This window comes from Felis catus, chromosome B1 (genome assembly GCF_018350175.1).
Source record: "Felis catus isolate Fca126 chromosome B1, F.catus_Fca126_mat1.0, whole genome shotgun sequence".
Classification (NCBI taxonomy): Eukaryota; Metazoa; Chordata; class Mammalia; order Carnivora; family Felidae; genus Felis; species Felis catus.
In genome coordinates, this window is record NC_058371.1 from 62,195,799 (window position 1) to 62,216,640 (window position 20,842).

The following is a 20,842-nucleotide window of genomic DNA, read 5'->3' on the forward strand; positions in this document are numbered from 1 at the left end:
GAAAGGAAATAAATCTGTACTGAGCACAATGTTCAACAATGCTCAAACTCTAACAGAATTAAAACAATCTCCAAAAATATAAATTTGTAGCTTTGCCCACTTAGGCATTTATGAATCTATTTATGCTCACCTTTAAAGTCCAAGAAAATTTTAAATTAGATTCTCTAAGTTTTCTCTAAACTTTAATTGATGTACATTTTCCAGTAACTTCAATTTCCTCAAAGTAATATTTTGGAGGAATTGAAAATATCAATGGGAAATCCTAATGAAACAAAAAAAAAATTGTATCTTTGAACTATGCTTTTCACCAGAGATGCATAAGAATTTACTACTTTAGAAATACTTCTAAAGTTTTATTTTAAGTCAGTGGCAATATTTGGGTGTATTATGATGACATAAAACACACACTGAAAATAATCATTTCTATGGCTGACTTCATACAGACCTAAAATCACTGAAGGGATTTAGCCCCCCAAATTAGGAAGTCACTTACATTGACTCTGACCTCCCATCATGAGAAGTCCAGGTGCTTCTTCTTGAACTTCAAGGGCTCGGGCAGCCCAGGCATTGCCCCAACACTGCTTAGAGCAGTGGTCAGTCTGGAAGTAAAGAAGCACAGTAGTATCCCAGAGTGAGTGTTTTAAACAAGGCCTTCAAGAGGCACTAACACTGCATCCATGATTGGCCACATGCCATTTGAGACTATAACATTATCCCACCACAGCAAGAAATGGTGATGACCTAGAATGAACTGCATTTCTCCAAAGAATATATCATAAAAGGGTTATAAACACATGTTTCCATATTGCCATTCATTGGAAATGAGCTTTAATGGAATGATATTACACCTCCATATTTAAAAAAATTCTGAAACATACAGAAAGTCAATGAATTATATTGTTGTTTATAGGTAAGAACAAAATCATATGAATATCATAAAATAGGTAAATAATTTAAATGAGCTTTAATTACAGAATGTATTTGTTTTGTTTACTCTCCCATCTTTAAAATAATTTAATAGATATCCCATAGCTAAACTAATTTAATACACACAAATCCCATCATTTCTGAATAAAGTATAATATATTACTTAACATATTTTTATGTTAATGTTAATTGACATAATTAATACATTAAACTCAGAGTGACCAACTGGAAGTGGCACTGCACTTAATCCTGGCCTGGGAGAACTCTAGGGAAGAGCTTGACCAGACTAGCTCAGGGATACAGGAGCTATTCCAACATCTTCACTCACTCCCCAGTGCTTTAGGAAACACAAATGTATGCTATCCCTAAGGCTCATCTACCAAAACAAGGCCTGAGTTACAAGGAGAGGTCTACTCCAAGGGTTTTGGGGACCACACAAACTCATTAAAAATAACACAATCTGGAGTTGCCAAAAGAAAGCTGTGGAGGAGACTGGAAAAAGCACTGGTTTAAGAGGAAACCAAGATTCTGTTTCAGTTCTGAAGATAAATGGTTCTGTGACTTCACCAAGGTCTAGAGCAATTCTCTGTTTCCTTTCTAATTATTGGCAAAAACACTCAAACACACACACACACACACACACACACACACACACACACACACAACCAGATGGATGATTCTGACCCTGATCGCCAGGGAGCTTTTGAAGAGTAGGCCTATATTCAGTCCCCATTCACAGAGATTCTAATTTGATGTAATTAAAGTATAATTAAACGTAAGTATTTTTTTAGACTTCCAGAAATAAAACTTAAAAATGGCAAATCTAGAATTCCAGACGATCTCAAAGTTTCCTCCCACCCACCAAATTTTATAATTCTGTACCATAGCTCATTTTGCCACTCATGGAAACTATAAAATATACATTAAAAAAAAAAAAACGGGTTTCAAATGGTAGACAAAGAAAGCATTACACAACTATTGAACCATATAAATATAAGCCTGATTTTTTTCTCTTTAAAATGATTTACTATTATATACATGTTTATATCTTATATGTATTAATATACACATGTGTTGTTATGTATATATATTATGTATTAATATATATGCATATATATACACACACACACACACACACACACACACACACACGTACTGGGTTGGGGTGGATAAAATACACCTATCCAACAACTTTTAAGCCAACATTTTCATTAGTCTCAAATTGCACCTACAAGTAAGTTTTTATTCACTTACTATGAAAAAGTAGCATCTTTATGTTGCAATTTTTTTAAGTCACACTGATGACTAAAATTTTAATTTCTCACTCTTTTAGAAGTCTACATTTCTTATTTTTTACTTGTACGAGTCTACAGTTCTAACCTTGGAAACCTAAGAGGAAACTGAAAAGTGGTAATCAATACTAAAACCTGAGAAAGAAAAAAAATCTTTTAAAGGACAGCACAGTTATGAAATAAACCTAATTTTAACTAAAATGTGCTTTATAGATGACTCATGGTTTTGTGCAAACAACTGGGAGAATTAGTGTGTATGCTTTATTGACAGGACAAGGGAAGAAGCAAATCCTATAAATATTCAGAAGCACAATCCCTTGTGAAAGCAAATATCAGCTATAAATAAAGAGTAAAATAAATGAAACAAAATGTAAATATAAAATGCAAATATATAAGGCATTCACTAGCAAACTCTAAGGTTACCACTAATAAAAGTTGTGATGGCTGATGTCATGGAATACTACAATCTGTAGGGTACTATTAGTACCTCCATTTTATACCCAAGAAAGAAAGATCAGATAATCTGAGTAACTTCTCCAGGTATTCACATTTAGAAATGTCATAACTAGGATTTAAACCTAAGGCAAGCTTGACTCCAGAGACTCTTACCCTCTAAATGTTCTAGCAGAGCACAAGAATAAAGGAGAAGTCATTTTTAGGTGGTCCTTCATCATGACTTATACCAGTCAAACACCAGAGGCAAAACCAACTTTCTGCCCAGAAAAGGCTTTAGAAGAATCCATATAAAGTTCATGGACCTTTTCTTAAAATGTTAACTTCATTTCCATACTTTCAAAAGAATATATGCATTTATTTATATAAAACGAAAAACAGAATGGAAAGTTGGCCCAGAAATACCATACAATATATAGGCTCACAATCAGTTCTAGTGTATTAAACACTACAAGAAGCCCAAAAATTGTCTCAATGCTACCAGCATGAAAAACAGATTGAAGAACAAGGAGAAAAAGGAGGAGGAGGAGGGGGAAGAGGAAGAGGAGGGGAAGAAACGGGAGGGAGTGGGGGAGGAGAGGGGGAGGAGAAGAAATCCTTCTAAAAGTAGGAGTTTCAATAACCCTGTGAAGGCCTTTTTTTCATCTTTGATAATACTCATGACTTTTCGGATATTTACATAAAGAAATCTTGGGGCAAATGCTCAAATCTGGATGTAAAGCGAGCAGCACAACCAGTTCTTTGAAGATCTTTTGGTTCCAGTTCCTGCTCTGTCAATGACATAACCTTATTCTCCCTGAATCTCACTTTCTACCCTTACAAAAATGAGAGGGTCAAAGTATACTGGTGAGGTTTTTTTCCTAAATAATTTATTAAGGAAAATTTCTAACATACAGCAAACATCCAGCAAAGTTGAAAGAATCATAGGCTGAGCACCCATAAATCCCCCCCCCTACATTTTACCATTAATATGTGACTATCCTTGCTTCATCATGTATCCGAGCAACAATCTACCTTATTTCGGTGCACTTCCAAGTAAATCACAGGCATCGACACATCTCCCCCTAAATACTTCAGCATGCTATAATTGAGTTCGGTAACTGTTTAGTTTTTTACATAAAACACACATATAATAAAACAGAAATCTCAAGTGCATACTCACTTAGTTTTAATAAATGCATGGACCCAAACTCCTTTCAAGATATAAAATACTATGTTGTTGAGTTTCTGAGTTTGTTTTCTAAGTCACAGAAGCCAAGATGTGGCAAAAATAGAGAAGCTCTATTAAAAGTAAGAGTGAAGATCTTCATCCTCAGTGGTCCCTCTGCACTGCCTCAGAGCTCTTAGAGCCCAGGGCCCCGCAAAGGGGAGGAAATCATCCCAGCAGATGCTCTGTGAGACCCCCTTCCAGCTCAACACAGCCATAGCCTCTTAGCACAGATGAAAACAGTTAAACCACTCTGACATTCTCTGCCTTTCACCATACATGAAACAAGGCCAATTTCTCAACACTTGGAAGTTTCACTGGTAAATTATAATTGGTTTAATTGTTTGTTTATTGTGCTTAAGGCGATCCCGTATTTGTGTCTCAGATATTCATCTTTTTAAAGTGATTTTGAATGGCAATTAATATTTTCCCACATTAGGGCCAAGCTCTAGTCGTAAACTGAAATGCACCTTCAAACATTCTGGCCAGTTCCCAAATACAGTACTAATTTGGGTCGGTATTTACAGTGACAAGTGGAGTTTTCTCCACATCAGGATTATAATTCCTGCTGAGATCAGTCTCTGTATCTCTCTCTCTCTGTCTCTGTCTCTGTCTCTCTCTCTCTCTCTCTCTCTCTCTCTCTCTCTCTCTCTCTCTGTGTGTGTGTGTGTGTGTGTGTGTGTGTGTGTGTGTGTCTGTGTCTCTGTCTCTTACATTTTGACTTTGACATAATGTATATCTTTTGAGTAAACAAACGCCCTACAGGGGACACATGGGATGTTAGTTCAGCTCCGCCTTTCTTGTGTAACTTCAGGCCACTCTGCCAGACTTCCTGGGCCTCAGTTTTCCAGCTGGTAATATTGAAGGAGGGGTGACTAAATGATCCTCAGCATTAAGAATGTCAATAATATGAGCAGTTAACACAAAATTCACTTCAAAAGAGCCATCTTCTGGGGCGCCTGGGTGGCTCAGTCGGTTGAGCGGCCGACTTCAGCTCAGGTCATGATCTTGGGGTCTGTGAGTTCGAGCCCCACATCGGGCTCTATGCTGAGAGCCTGGAGCCTGTTTCAGATTCTGTGTCTCCCTCTCTCTGACCCTCCCCTGTCATTGCTCTGTCTCTCCCTGTCTCAAAAATAAATAAAAAAAAAAAAGTTAAAAAAAAAATTAAAAAAAAAAAAAAAGAGCCATCTTCCTGAGAACAATTAAGTACCTGGCAAAGACAAACCTGTAGTTCATCAGATCACTCAATTATCTTAAACATTCAGTCCCAGCCACAAGATTTAACTGTAGAAAGAGACTTGCTCTGTTCTCAGTAGTTATGGAATCCTGTCTGAAGAGTTGCCCCTATTCTCTTCTTCCCCCCCCCCGCCCTTTTTTTTTCCCCTTAGACCATCTTCATTAAAAGGAAATTCCAGTTTGGGCTACTATTATTTAATATGTTTCCCAGAGCCTCATAAAAGAACAATATTGCCTGCCATATAGTACATTTGTATGAAAGAGGGCCTGATCTATGATGATCGGTTCCCCCTCCCCTTTGTACGCTCAGTTATTTATATTTTAGCTGAACTATTAATCATCAAATTGCCTCTGGTAAAGAGGATATAAAAAGATACACTCCAAGGCATATTCAAGTAAAGGAGAATTAGAATGGGCAAAAAAAATCTGGTAAGAATACTTTAAACCATGAGCATATTCATTGCTCAGGACTATTAGAGGACAATTCTCCAAGGGTCTCTTGTGAGCACATCTTGTAAGCAGAAGTATTGATGTCCCGGGTTCTAGGCCATCTTTTGAAGGATTTTTGTAGAGAGAAGAACCTATGCAGACAGAGCAGAGGGCAGATTTGTTTGCTGAGTAGTATAACATCTCTCACCAGGGCAAAGTCTGGGCAGGTTTGTTTGCAGTCCATTATAAAAGAGTTCCCTAATCTCAGGATCCCCGGTTGAGAGGGGAATCCTCTGAATTAGTACCGTCCACCTGGCTGACTCCACGGCATTCCTGAGGAACCTGGGGCACAAGAACTCTCACAAACATGGAGTTCATACTGTTTGCTGTGCTAGACGTATTAAGCGTCTCTGTCTCTGAATCAAAAGTTTCGGCCAATGTCTATGAAACGATACCAGGCTATCCCGTTAGCCTGCAAGGATCCTGCTGCAGGGACTGCAAACATCTCAGACCATCCCCAGTTCTTCACAAGGGCACTGGCATTGCCCAAGTTTTAGCCTGGTATATCCCTCTGTCTCAGCTGAGGGATCACTCAGTCTCTCTCTCTTTCTCTCTCTCTCTCTCTCTGTTCTCAGGGAACTCTGAACTGGCTTGAACATCAGACCTCCACATAGCTTTCCTGAAGTCAGAGTACTTGATGAGTTTGAATGGCGCTACAAGTTGCATTTTGCAGAATCAAAAAATTACAAATGTTTATTTACAAAAGGTAACCTGGGAAAAATAACATAAGTAGATTCAAGACTTCTCCAAACCTGCATACATATAACATTTTTAATAAAGCCTGTTCTCTGGGATAGCAATCGAAAAAAACACCCTGACATTTTGCAAATGGTAAAAAGTAAAAACTAAATACAAAATACTATTCAAATGAAGGAAATGAATATATTTAAAAAAAATTCCTGAAAAGAGTTTAAACATCCTTCCTTATTGGTGCTATTAGCCACTAAGGAAGGTGAGGGATGAGAGAGGACTATGGAGACTTACTGCATTCACTTCTTGTAGTCTTGGAACTTCCCCAGTGTATGCTGTAAATAACTATAAACTAAAATGCAAGTGTTTTACACATTACCTCAGTTTAAATGGCTACTATGAGACAGCTGTTATTTTGCACAACTGCAAATTAAGGGTAAGGTGCAGGAGGAGAGTCTCAATAACATGGGATTCTGTTTTGGAACACAGTATTAACATCTTTTCAACTACACTTTCATACCTAAGCAGGATCAGCTTTGCCCTGAATTTCTCAGGTGAATAAATTATACATTTGCTTTAAGCGGTTCTCTGTAATTACGCCATAGTTCAAAAAGTAATCTGCATGTGCTGCCTTAGAAAAATAACACGAGGTGCTGACTCTGAAAAGGCTCTTCTCACACAATAAAAATAGACAATAGTCAGGAATGTAAAGACGTAAACTGTGTTCTGTTTGTCTTGAGCACTGAATAACCCTCTCAGCATTGAGTGGACGTTCATTAAATAGTCACTAACTAAATTAACATAAAAAACTTCATTTGCATCGAGTATTTTAATCATCAACTCATGGTGTACTGAAGGTAACTAAAAAATCAATGATACGGACTAGTTATTCAAATAAGAAAAGTGCTCACTGAGAAAATGGCTGAAATCTCTTTATTCCAAAAACTGGAATAAACATGCAATTACTTCACAGTTTATGTGGTACGGTGATGATTTTTTTAAAAAAAAATATTTCCTTGTAAACCCCAATGCATAAAGTAATTTATATGTGATTAAAGAAGGAAAAAGATCAAGGAACTCAACCCCCAAATTTTTCTTTTCCTTACATGTAAAATGAGCACCTCTATTGGGAATACAATTCTAAGTGTAATTTACTATGTGCTTACACAACTCTAAGGACAAAAAAGGCACATTTTTCTGGAGATTAGAGTATCTGCTCCTAACAGTTTGCAGTAATAAAGTTTCTAATCAAAGTGCCATGACAGAGTGAGAACTCATCGTCTAACTTCCCACAGCAGGTAGAGAATGCAGACCACTGAGCCGGGAGAACATCTACACAGGCACTTGCTCCAGGTAAAGGTATCACAATGGGCAGAAATTCCTAGACTGGCAACGCATGAAGCAAGACACATTTTTCAATATACATTTCCAGGTTCCAACTGAAGGAACAGATTTTACGCTTCTGATCTGTACCTCAGGATCTGTCATTCCAAAAGTTTCTTCAAGTGATTCTGATACTTTGACGGGCTTGAGAGCTGTTCACATGGCTGACAGAAAGAGGGTAGGAAAGCAGAACAATCGACAGCCCAAATCAAGTTCTGGAATGAGAATTAGAAGGCAGCAAAGGAGTAAGTCAAACTGGAAGGGCTCCGTGTCTGACAATTAAGAGAGAAATGGACGTCAGAGACTCAAGCTGGCGATCTTCCTGTTAGGACCAGGAAGACAGTCAAGGAAAATTGGACGCATGGGCCCCTAGACTGTTAAAGAAGGAGATAATGCTGCCAACAGAAAATCTATCATTTTTAAGAACATCTTTGACTCTAACTTTCCACAGGAAAAAAAGAAATATTGCCACATTCAGCAGACCCATAAGTTCTAAGATTTGTGTTTCAGAAACATTAAAATCTGCGCAATGCAATTTAAGACTAAAGAATATGAGGGTAGTTTTATAACATGAGAGGCACAGGAAGGAGATGTGAGCACTTCATTTAGTTAATATGAGAAGTTAACTTAAAAAGGAATAAGGGAGGGTGCCTGGGTGGTTCGGTCGATTGAGCATCTGACTTCGGTTCAGGTCATGATCTCACAATTTGTGAGTTCAAGCCCCGTGTCAGGCTCTGTTCTGAGAAGTCAGAGCCTGGAGCCTGCTTCAGATTCTGTGCCTCCCTCTCTCTCTGCCCATCCCTCACTAGTTCTCTGTTTCTCTTTCTCTCTCAAAAATAAATAAAAACATTTAAAGAAATAAAAGAAAAGGAATAAGAGAGTGAGTTCAGAAACAAGGCATCTGACAAAATCAAGCAAACTCTGGTTTTCCCACTCTGTAAACTGAAATAAATCGCTGCTTCCCCACATCAAGGAAGGTGTACCCCCCAAAGGACTGAGAGAGATGTATTTAATGATTGAGATTTCAGGCTCAGAACTCAGGCTTGGGTTTCATCACTTAGCTGTGTGAACTTAACCATGTTAGTTAATCTTGATAAGCCCCAACGTTCTCATATGTAAAACTGAATGATGGATGGGTGATAACAACAGTAACTATTTCAAGTGGTTATTATGGTTATGGGAAATAATGTATTATTTTACGAAATTACTTATCCAATCCACATTACAAGTTCAGCATTATAATGTACCATACATTTCAATTACCCAATTTTCTTGAATACATTAGTCCAAAGATTCCCCTTCATATAGTAGTGAGGAAAGGGCCCCACATCTTGAAATGTGTGGCTTTCCATAGGATGACAGGTACTACAGTTGGAATTAGTTTTAGGGACTCTACTCAAACTCCCTCATTTCACAGGAGAAATGCAGACGTGGAGATCAAATGGATATGAACTATGTCTGCCTGCTGATGTCTAGAAATTGCTTAAATGAACTTTTTCTTAGAGTTCATTTTTTTTTCATGAAACTGAAGAAAGTAACACATGTTCGTTATAAACAAATCAAACAGAACTGAAGAGATAAGTAAGTCTCCCTTAATTGCCCCTCCCAATCCAACCTGCTCCCCAGAAGTAACTCCTTGGTACGTGTGTCCTCTGAGACTTTTTTAATGCGTTTACAAATACCTTTCCACATGATAGATGTGCTCTCAGCAATACACCAAGCCCTGAGACACTGGTTTCAAGGCTTTCAGAAAGTTAAGCAGCCAGGACTGGTACACAAATTTCCTGATTCTCAGTCCAGGGCGCTCTTCACCACCCCGTGATTCCTTATGTCCCCGTAGACTGTGTCACTGTTTATGTTCTAAACATTCTTCTGTGATTTTCCTTAACATCAATTATTTTTCTCTACTTTATTCTGACCTCTAATTGCTTCCTACTTATAAAATACATTTGTAGAAATTTAGCAAGATATTTGACAGCAGGGTATTGAAAATTAACTTGATATTTGTAACAAAAAATATATGCTACGATAAACTGTAAAACTACTAGCAACTCAGTCACCTTCTCTGGTCTCCGTTTCCTCATGTTAAAAATGAGGATGATGACTCCTTATTACTTACTTCTCACTCTGTTATTGTGACAGCCATGAACATTGCTTCATCTAATGAATAAAAATGTTTAATCACTACAGTGTTTATGATGGACTTTTCTTGAACTACTCCATGCCTAACATACCATTATGCCCATAGCATGGTCTAGGAGAAAAAAAAAAAAACAACTCTCCAAGTTGCTTTCAAGTTCTGTTTCAACATGCCCTTACAGCTTTCCCATTCTTGGCGGCCTCACTCCAGCTTATTCTAAAGCAACTGAATCAATATCAAGTACCTTAACGGTTCCTCATCTTCAAGATTTCAGAATGCTGGAGTACCCCAGAACCAAGTTCTTACACCTCTTCTCTTCTTTATCTGCAATCATTCCCCCTAGTGATTCACCCAATCTCACCTCTGTAAGTACCACCTGATGACTTCGAACATCGGATCTCCAGCCCAGACTCTACTCTGAACTCTAAACTCATGCGTCCAGCTGCCATTTGACATGACCACTTGGATGCCTAATTAGCATCTCACCTCCACACATTTAAGACTCAATTCTGACCTGCTCATCTCTGTGTTCCCCGTAATCTTATTCTTCCAGTTGCTCACGTTTTAAACTTTAGATCCATTTTTGACTCTTTCTCTCAAGATCCCACATTATGTTCATCAGTATATCCAGTTGGCTCTGTCTTCAAAATGTATCCAGAATACAAACACTTCCCTCAGCTTCTTAACTCACACCTGGTCTATGCCACAATCATATCTTGCCTGGATTACTGCAATGGTCCACTCATCTTCTCTTGCTTGCTCCCACCTCAAATCTATTCTCAGGCATTTAAGGAGCTTCTGAGTCTAAACCCTGACTCCTAGCCTAATTTCCAACCTCCTTTACCTGAGTTCCAGGCAGAATGAGTCTAGCTTAGCGCTTCCCACTCTCCTCTTTAAAGGGTGGTACAATGCAAAACAGAGGATTCAGAGTTGGAAGACCTGGATATGAAGAGCAACACCACCAGTTACCAGTTGTTCACACCCGAGACATTAACCTATTGTCTCAAACTATTTTTAAAATGAGAATAACAATGCTACTTGTTCTATTAGGTTGTTGTAAAATCAGATTAGAGACATGAAAAGTGTTCGAAAAAAAATCAAGCTCTATAGAAATATTTAGTCTCCATTATAATCCAATCCTTTCTATCTACTTAAAACCCAGTCCACATAGCTTTGTAAAGTGTTTCCAGGATGAACTAGTAAAAGAATACCTTTCCTATAGCACTGTTGGTTGCAAACATCTACTATATTTCAATTCAACTTATATCAGGTAATTCAATACTGCAATGCTGTTTAACTTATCATAAGTTTATAAAGTGTCCTTTGTGAAACTGGCTTTACTCTGCATTTTTTTAATTACAATCATTGGTATATTTATTCTGTTGCTCCTGCCCAGATTATAATTTCTTTTTAGGACGAGATACTCTCTATGAGGGGCGCCCGGATGGCTCAGTCGGTTAAGCATCTGACTTCAGCTCAGGTCATGATCTCACGGCTCGTGGGTTCAAGCCCCATGTCAGGCTCTGTGTTGACAGCTCAGAGCCTAGAGCCTGCTTCGGATTCTGTGTCTCCCGTCTCTGTTCCTCCTCGTCTGGTGCTCTCAACCTCTCTCTCTTTCTTTCAAAAATAAACATTAAAAAAATATATATATTTAAAAAGATACTCCCTACGAGATGTTCTTTAATTTCTCACATATTCCACAGGTGCCTACTAAAAGAAAATGTACACATTTTTTATAGCTGATGTACTTATTTGGATATAATGAATAGGTATTACTTTAACATCTTGCTTCCTATATTGAAAGAAGTATCTACTATGGCCCTAAAAGAGAAAGGGCATCATGGCCTGAGTCTAAAAATGAATACATAATGGTGTTTTAATAAAAGCATAACCATGACATATTCTTAAATATTAGTTCATGCTGAACTCTGGTCACAAGCATAGTTTCCATAAGAAGAAACAGTTACCAAGTTGTATGTTTATCGTTTTTAAACTTTTTTGAGACCACTGTGTCAAAAATCCAAACTCAAATAATTTCAAGAAAAATAAGCAAGCTGTCAGGATCTCTTCAGCTTGTTTTGTTTTACATGTTTTAGTTGCAAACAATTAGCAAAATAAATGCTTTCTGATTTCTCTACTACAATGATGCAGAAAATATAAAACAGGTTTAAGGAGAAGTCAAAGTTAGGAAGCTAAAATTCTGGAAGTGAGTTTGATTCCTCAGTGGAACAGTTCCAGGGATATGACATCAAATCAAATGGAAAAGACAAAGACAAAATAGAGAAACAGAGAAGTTGGGAAAAGGAGCCTTAGTCTACTATCCTGTAAAATGACTATACTGAGATACAGGCCTAATTCAAAGAGGTAATTCACTAAGGGTGAACAAAAGCAAATTTTAAGAAATTGGCTAGTCGTGTAATTATTCTTTTGTGGATAAGCCCGAGGAAACTGCAATAATTAATCTAAAACTAATTAAATATATCTTATCTTCTTCCTTGTAATTTAAATAATTCTCTGCTTTTCACCTAAATTGGTTGACTGTCCACCATAAATTAACCACGTATTCTATGTGCTAGATTTTTTTCCTTGATTCTGTATTTCCTTTATGTTTTCAATTGAAGCAGCAAAATGAGACAATTGTTAAAAGTCCAGACTTTGGGGGCACCTGGGTGGCTCAGTCAGTTAAGCACCTGACTTCAACTCAGGTCAAGATCTCATGGTTCATGAGTTCGAGTCCCACACCAGCTCTCTGCTGATAGCTCAGAGCCTGGAGCCTGCTTCAGATTCTGTGTATCCCTTTCTCTCTGTCCCTCCCCTGCTCACACTGAGAGTCTCTCTCTCTAAAATAAATATTAAAAAAAATTTTTTTTTAAAGACAGAGCAGAGGAAGTGTTAAACAACACAAGAGATTTACACAATGAAATAAACATCTTTAGCTATCCTTTCCCAGGCTCTCCATCCCTTTGAGTAGATTGAGATTGTCATCTCGTACCCTTTGCTCTCTACTTGAATGATTTATTTTAACATTTTTGTAGGGTAAGTTGGGTAGTTACAAACTCGTTCAGCTTTTGCGTGTCTGAAAAAAGTATTCCACCTTCACTTCCGAAAAATACCTTCACTGGGTAAAGGATTCTAAGTTGACCGTGTTTCTCTTTCAGTACTTTGAACATGTGGCTGCACCATTGATTAGTTAGCTTTGCTTACAGCGAGAAACCTGCTATCGTTCTTATCTTTGCTCCTCCACATGCAATTCCTTTGTGTGTTCCTCTGTAATGTGCTCTTTTCTCTTGCTTCTTTAATATTTTCTCTTTATCGCTGGATTTTAAAAATATGATTGCAATGTGACATAGTGCAGTTCTCTCCATGTTTCTTATACTTGGGGTTTATGGAGATGATTGAATCTACGGATTGATTGTTTTCATCAGATTCAGAGATTTTCAGTCATTATTTATTCAAATAGTTTTCTAGGCTGTGTTCCACCACCACCATGCTGTGCTCCCATCTATCTCTTCTCCTTCAAGAATTCCAATTACTTATGTATTAAGTCCTTCGACCTTGTCCCACAGCTCACTGCTGCTCTCTGCTCATGCCTTTAAGGTCTTTTTTCTCTTTGTGTTCCGTTTTGCATAGCTTCTTGTATTGTGTTCAAATTTACCAAGCTTCTCTTCTGCAATGTATAATCTGTTGGTAATACCATCTAGTGTATTTTTTATCTCAAACATTGGGTCTTTCATCTCAACAAATTTGATTTGGGTCTTTTTTATACCCTTTATATCTCCACATAACATGTTAAATCTTTCTTCTAGCTTCTTAAACATACAAAATACCATTGTAATAATTATTTTAATGTCTTTGCCTACTAGTCCTATCATCTGTATCATTTCTGAGATTTTTCTCCTTATGCTAAATCATATTTGTGTGGTTCTTTGCAAGCCCTGTTGAGTTTTGAGTTACTTTTTATTATAAAGACAGTACAATGTCACATAAAGTTTGGGGAAATTGAATAAACAAAATGATTCATAACCTGCCATTCTAATACTGCTAATTTTTACATTTTCTCATCTATACTTTGTCCATATCCATGTATATTTTACACACTTTACATCACAGAACTATCCTTAATATTACCCACAAACATTCAGATATAAAAAGGTGTGTGGGGGAGAATATACATATATCTAACACTAAAAAAAACTTCTGAAGTGCTTTCTAGTTTTTATATACATGCATGTCTCATTTATGCAGCTGTAAAATCAAAGTATGTAGTCAAATTCATATTTTTATGCTGTCATTTTATAAAACAATCTTTAATATCCCCATATAGTCTTTGTCATTATTTTTCTCTTAAATATTTTAAGGATTAAAAAATTATGAGACAATTTATGTTTATTTTACAAGTAAAATAATTCAATTATATGGAAGAAAAATTACTGGCAGACTTCAGAGATATTGCAGGTTCAGTTCCAGACCACCTCAATAAAGCAAATATCACAATAAAATGAGTCAAATGAATGTTTTGGTTTCCCAGTGCATATAAAAGTTAGGTTAACACTATACTATAGTCTATTAAAAGTACAATAGCATTGCATTAAAAAATACAACAATGTGCATACCTTAATTAAAAAATATTTTATTGCTTGGGACACCTGGGTAGCTCAGTTGGTTAAGCGTACAACTTCAGCTCAGTTATGATCAACTTATGATCTCATGGTTTGTGAGTTAGAACACTGCATCGGGCTCTGTGCTGACAGCTCAGAGCCTGGAGTCTGCTTCGGATTCTGTGTCTCCCTCTCTCTGCCCCTCCCCGGCTTGGACTCTGTCTCTCAAAAGTAAATAAGCATTAAAAAAAAATTTAAATATATTGCTAAGAAATACTAACCATCATCTAAGCTTTCAGTGAGTCATTAATCACTGATCACAGATCATGGTAACAAATATAATAATGATAAAAAATTTGTAATATTGTGAGAATTACCAAAATGTGACATGAAGTAAGCATATGCTATTGGAAAAATGGCACCAACAGACAAACTTGCTCAATGAAGGGTTGCCACAAACTTTTGATTTGTAAAAGAAAATACTCTATTTGCAAAGTTCAGTGAAGTAAAGTACAATAAAGTCAGGTATGCCTATACATGGTCTCCACACCCAATTTCAATTGCATTTCCTTAACTAACAAATACTAATACTCTGGTGTGTATCCTTCCTTATCTTTTTCTATTTCTTTATCTTTCATATGTAAACCATATATAGACAAATATATAATTTTTGTTTGTGGGTTTTTTGGAAACTCACTTTTTTTTTCATTTATTATACCATGAATACCTCTCAAGGTCAAAAGACACAGGCTTAACTAATTCTTTCAATATCTTCATTTTATTGCCTATTCAACAATACAACATATTTTAATCATTTTCCTAATAGACATTCCCACTGTTTCCAGTATTTTCTTTTTGTTTTGGGGGGTTGCTTTTTATTATTGTTTTTGTTTTGTTTTGTTGCCTCTTAAAGCAATGCAGCAATATTGATTGCATGCCAGATGCAATACTGATTGAATTTTAAGTTGTTGGTTGCTGGATATTTTTATATTCCTATGAACATCCTTGAGTTTTGCTCTGGGAAGCAGTTAAGTTATCTGGATCCTTTCCGGTCTTTTTTTTTTTTTTTCAAGTTTTGTTGGAAAGAACCAGCACGGTGTTTAGTCTAGTGCTAAGTTTTTCCTAATACACTAGATAAACATTTCCCAGATTTTACCTTCTATCCAGTAAATTATGGAGTTTTTCCATTCTGCTAGGTGAGAACAGAACACTATTACCAGCTCCGTGTGAGCGCCCAGGAATTTTCTATCTTTTTGGGGTAGTTCTTTCCTGAACCTTGGGGAGTCTTCTTAAATGCATGCACTAATCAGTAGTCAGCTAACTATTCGGGTTGGACACTGCTGAATAAAACAAAACAAAGGGATTCTCTGCAGATCTCCAGAACTTTTTCTCTGTGTATCAATCTCCCCTCTGGTGTTTTGCTTCACAAACTCTAGCTGCTTTGAATTCTGGACTCTCAGCTCCATATCCTCAACACAGGGAAACTTCTGGTCTCTGTCTGGATTCTCCAACCCTGTCCTATACAGAATAAGCTGAGGCAGTGATAGGGCTCATCTCATTTGTTTCCCATCTCCCAAAGACCACTGCCTTTGGTTGCTTGATGCTCAATGTCTTGGAACTACTATTCCTTATATTTTGTCCAGTTTTTTAGTTTCTTCAGGCACAGTGATAGTCTGGTCCCTATTAGCCCTGTCTGGCCAGAAGCAGAAGGTCCATAGTCTGAATTTATTAAGATTTTATTCAGTCGCATTTCAGAAATATGGTCACTCAATTTGGATCAAATTTTCTTTAAGTAGTGACCACCTATATAGAAAACCTTACTAAAAAAGAGCAGTTTAAAAATTATTATCATTCTATAGAAGTTTATAAGTTTGTAAGACTATCAAGTACTCTCACTCAAAAGCTCAGGGCAAGCTTACATGCTCACTAATGACTCAAAATGACAAGGATAGTTTGGAGTACTGACAAGGAATGAAGTTGAGGGAAATAGCTACCATCTTGAAGAACTCTTCTAATGTAAGGTCAGAAGAATTTCTTTAAAAAAGAAAAATTTCTATAACCACAACCCAGATGGAGGTTAAGGAAAACTGAGCATAATGCAGAGGCACCAATAAAAAGAATTCAAAAGTTTAAGGGCAAGAGAGTCATCCGAGTACCCAAAGAGCTGCCCAAAGGCACCAGTGGTGAAGTCGGACTGGGTTCTCCTCAGAGCTGCGTTCTCCACCCTCTTATTGTCTGTTCCTAGCACATTTATAAAACTAGCCTAATCTTCCACGTTAATGATTTTCACACTAATGACTTAATACTTACTTACCCAGCAAAGAGTATCTCTGTTTTAAAAGAAAGAGGCACAGAGAGAGCAATGCTTAATTCAAAGAAATCACTAATAGCATGTTTTCAACAAATCCTACTGAATCAGTGAATGACACACGCACTAACTCACCTCCATTCATACACGTACAAATCCCCACCACCCACTCTACTTATTTGCATAATCTGTTTCAACACAGGTTAAGCATGATAATTGGGATTGGTCAGGACTTCAAAACAGCATTGTCGTGCCCTAAGGTGAGAAGTTTTGGCTATAAATGCTAAGAGTACACTCAGAGCTATATTTTTACAAATTAAAGAATAATATTTTCTTTGAGGACCTATAACTAAAAACTAATACAGGAAATTTTGAATGAGTTAATTGTTAATTGAGGTTAAAGTCATATTAGTAAAAGTTTTCATAACCATGTGAGGAGAGGTTAAAGAAATTCTGCGTATTTTAAAGGAGAAAGGAAAACATTACCGATTTAAAAAAATAATAGATTGAATAATGGTGGGTTGCTTCTCTATGTTTTCAAAATCAATAAAATGGAATGCATTACATATCAAAATATGCTGAAACACATTCCCAGTCTACATCACAGTAAATTTAAGAAAAGTAAAATCCTAGCTTTTCCTAACACGGTTACAGAGTAATCATATTTGCCTTAAGGCAGCAAGTCAGTGCAGATGACCAAGTACTGCTTCCTTCAAGCAGTGTCTTTCTTTCCCTTGCAAATCACAATGGCTTGCTTTGAATTCATTTGGATTTTCTTCCCCCCTAAAATTTGAATTGAATTCTTTCATGTGAAGGGCATTAAAAATGTTTACATTTACAATGAAATCTTCACACAAAATTCAGGAAATTTCTGGAGGTCTTCTTACGCATACCTAGGACTGAATGAAAGTCAGCTAAATGTCAGCTAATGAAAAGTCAGCTAAAAACAAATGGTGGCTTGATCATGAAGAACCAAATTAGACATATGGTACATATACCAATGTATATGTATACTGATATACATATCAATATAACTTTATGGTTATATTTAGCATAAAATAATACATTCATTTTATTTTATTTTTTTGAAGGTCAAGTTCTTTTACTAGAGTTGCATATAAAAACAACCTAAAAGAAAACTATTTTATTTTTTTTTGTAAATTAGTAAAACTAATAAAGCCATTGAATCACCATAATTTTTAAATTCTAAAAAAAAAAAAATGCCTTGATGACGCTTAACATTATAAAGTCCTTTTTAATATTTAAAATCCGTTGTAAAGACTGCTGTTTCTCCCAACATGGCAGATGAGGTACTGGAGCTTCCTGGAGAACTAAAATTGGTACATAAAATATTTTAAAAATCTCCCTGATGTATGACAGGATGAGTAAACATTTTCATGGCTGAGTGAAGGAGGGAACCCAGAGAAGTATGTGGAAGACTAAAGTCAGCTCTCAAAGGAGGGCATTTGCCTAGATTGGTTGACCTGACTATTGAATTTGGTTGTCAACCAGGGCTCAAGAGAAAGAAGGCACATGCAAGCCCCACCAAAGCTGAAAGAATAATAGGATAACCCTCCAAAACTCTGAGATCATCTGGGTTGTCTCAGTATAAGGAAGAATGAAAATTAAATTCCTACCACCCCAGGTAACTGCACAAAACCTGACTATCTGGAAGCCTGAAATTAAACAGAAGAGAGAAAAGCAAACATCCTCAAATGTCATATGCAAAAATCACCCCGAAAGTAGGTTTGCATTCTGAATTTACACTACGATGGTAGCACAATAAACTCAAGCGGCGAATTTAGTTTAAACTTGTACTGAAATGTTAGCAATGCCATACACTGGACAGAAATGAAGAAAAATCCTTTCAATTCACTAAAAGAACAAATAACTCCAATCTTCCACAATATATGCCAGAGTATTTACAAGGCTAACACAACCTTGACACCAAAATCCAAGAACAGTAAAAGAAGTCAGGTCAATTTAACTAACGAACACAGAAACAAAAGTTCTAAAGTATGTATCAATAAACTGAATGGAGGGAAGGAAAAAGAATGATGTATTATGTTAAAAATTGGGTTCAACTCAGAAATGCAAAGTGGGTTAATATTAGTACATCAGTTATTCTAATCCACCACACTAAATGGCAAAAGAAAAAAAAATAATCGTATCATCTCAGTATAAGCAGAATTTCTTAATCTGATAAAAAGTATCTTATGTTTTAAAGACTATAAATAGCATAATTGATAAATAACTTAAAGCATTCTACTTAAAATTGAGAACAGAGTAATCTAGTCCTCAGTCATCATTTCCTATAACACTGGAATACCATCAGCACACGAGGCAAGAAAGTTTTAAGTTAAATTTAAAGCATAGGGATTGTAAAGAAACAAAGCTATATCTTTACTGCAGATCATTTGATTGCCTGTGTGAAGAATATACAGATAAATTATTAAAATTAATGAGAGACTGGCAAGGATTTGGGGTAAAAAGTAAACATATCAAAAATCAAATGCATTTCTATGTAACAGCAGCACATGGCCTAAAAGAAATTTTGTATCATCAAAAAATAGAAAATATATATAAATAAATTTGTCAAAACATGCAGAAAACATTGTTACAGTTAAAAACACTAAAAATTTCTTAAACAGTATTAAAGAAAGCCTAAACAAATGCAGATACATACCATATTCATGGATTGAAAGACTCAATATCATAAAAATAATTCTTTCTAAATTAATCCAGAGACTCAAGGCAATTCAAATCTAAATCTAAACAGTAGGACATGACAGTTGATTTCAAAGTTAATATAGAATACAAAAGTCTAAATACAACAAATATATTCCTGAAGAATAACAACAAGAAGGGACCTATGATAACAAACAGCAGATATGTGCAACTCAAAGGGATTTCAAAACCAAATTTATTTGCTTACAAAAGACAAACTTGGTTTTTGTTTTTGTTTTTCTTTTTCTTTTTCTTTTTTTTTTTTTGTGTTTCTTACCTTGCTCTGTATCATTGTTTCTCCTCCAGTCACTCAAGTATACAGCCATGGAGACATCATCTTTGAGTCCTCCTTTTCTTCTACCCTCTGACCTTCACTCCAAGTCTGTCCAATTGGTGACTGGTCTCTTAAATCCAATCCCTCTTTTCTATAACTACGGCCACAGTACAAATGCAAATACTCATCAACACTTGGCCACTACTTTTACTATAGCTCTAACAAGCCTCCACGCTCCCATTTGCTCCTTACTTCCTACAGCTACCACATGAGACCACTGTTTACATCCTCACTTATCTTTAAAAAAAATAAGACTGTTACCAAGCCAGTAATCTGATCTAAGTTTTCAATAAACCCCTATCCCACTGCAAAGGGGATCAAATTCACAACCCCTCTGGGCATTAAAAATCCTTTTACATTGCACCTTCCCAAATCATCTCTTGCCAAAGCACAAACCTTTATATACCCTCTGCATTACCCACATTAGACTATTTACCACTTTCTCTTTCATAAAATTCCATGAGTCTCCATACATAGCTTCAGTTTTTATCTTAGTGATTTGACTCTATAAAGTTTTGCACCACCTTTTGTCCAGGAAGAAACTTATAAGCCAAGATCCGACTCAAATGCCACCATCCTTAAGAAGTCTTTCCAATCCCAAACATAATTAATGCATTCCTTCCTCTGTGTTACTACAATATTTTGTTACACTTTCATATTCATAACTGAAATATCTGTTGCTTTTTTTCTGGTAGATTTGAAATTGTTATAGGAAGGGACACATCTTGTATTCTCCAATCTTCCTGAAACACACCAAGTGTAAAATCTTGGTTGTATTAATTTACATCTGTACAATGCACCACACTTATGCATTTAATCCCTACCTATTTATTATAGACTAGGTATCACTATCCCATATTACAAATGAGAGAATTTAAATTCAGCAGCATTAACCCAAATAATATAATTAAACACAGAAGACCCCAGACATGCACCTAGGTCTCCTGACACAATATCCAGTGTTCTTTAAGTTAAACCAGACTACCTAGATTCAGACTATTAATTTCTATTGGAGTTCATTCTTTACTATCATAAAAGCTCAAGAATGAAAACTTCTT

The 20,842-nt window shown here is 36.3% G+C and overlaps 1 protein-coding gene across 3 annotated transcripts in view; it reads right to left on the minus strand.

Moving 5' to 3' along the window:
• TLL1 (tolloid like 1) overlaps positions 1–20,842 on the minus strand; it is a 213,917-nt gene that overhangs the window by 180,827 nt on the left and 12,248 nt on the right. For 2 of the 3 annotated variants that reach the window (XM_023252695.2, XM_045055704.1), the window contains exon 2: positions 494–599. The exons of the other annotated variant lie outside the window; for it this stretch is intronic. In XM_023252695.2, coding sequence (XP_023108463.2) covers positions 494–515 — 22 coding nt within the window. In that variant the 5' untranslated portion in view covers positions 516–599. The remainder of the gene's footprint in view (positions 1–493; positions 600–20,842) is intronic. 3 annotated transcript variants of the gene reach the window in all.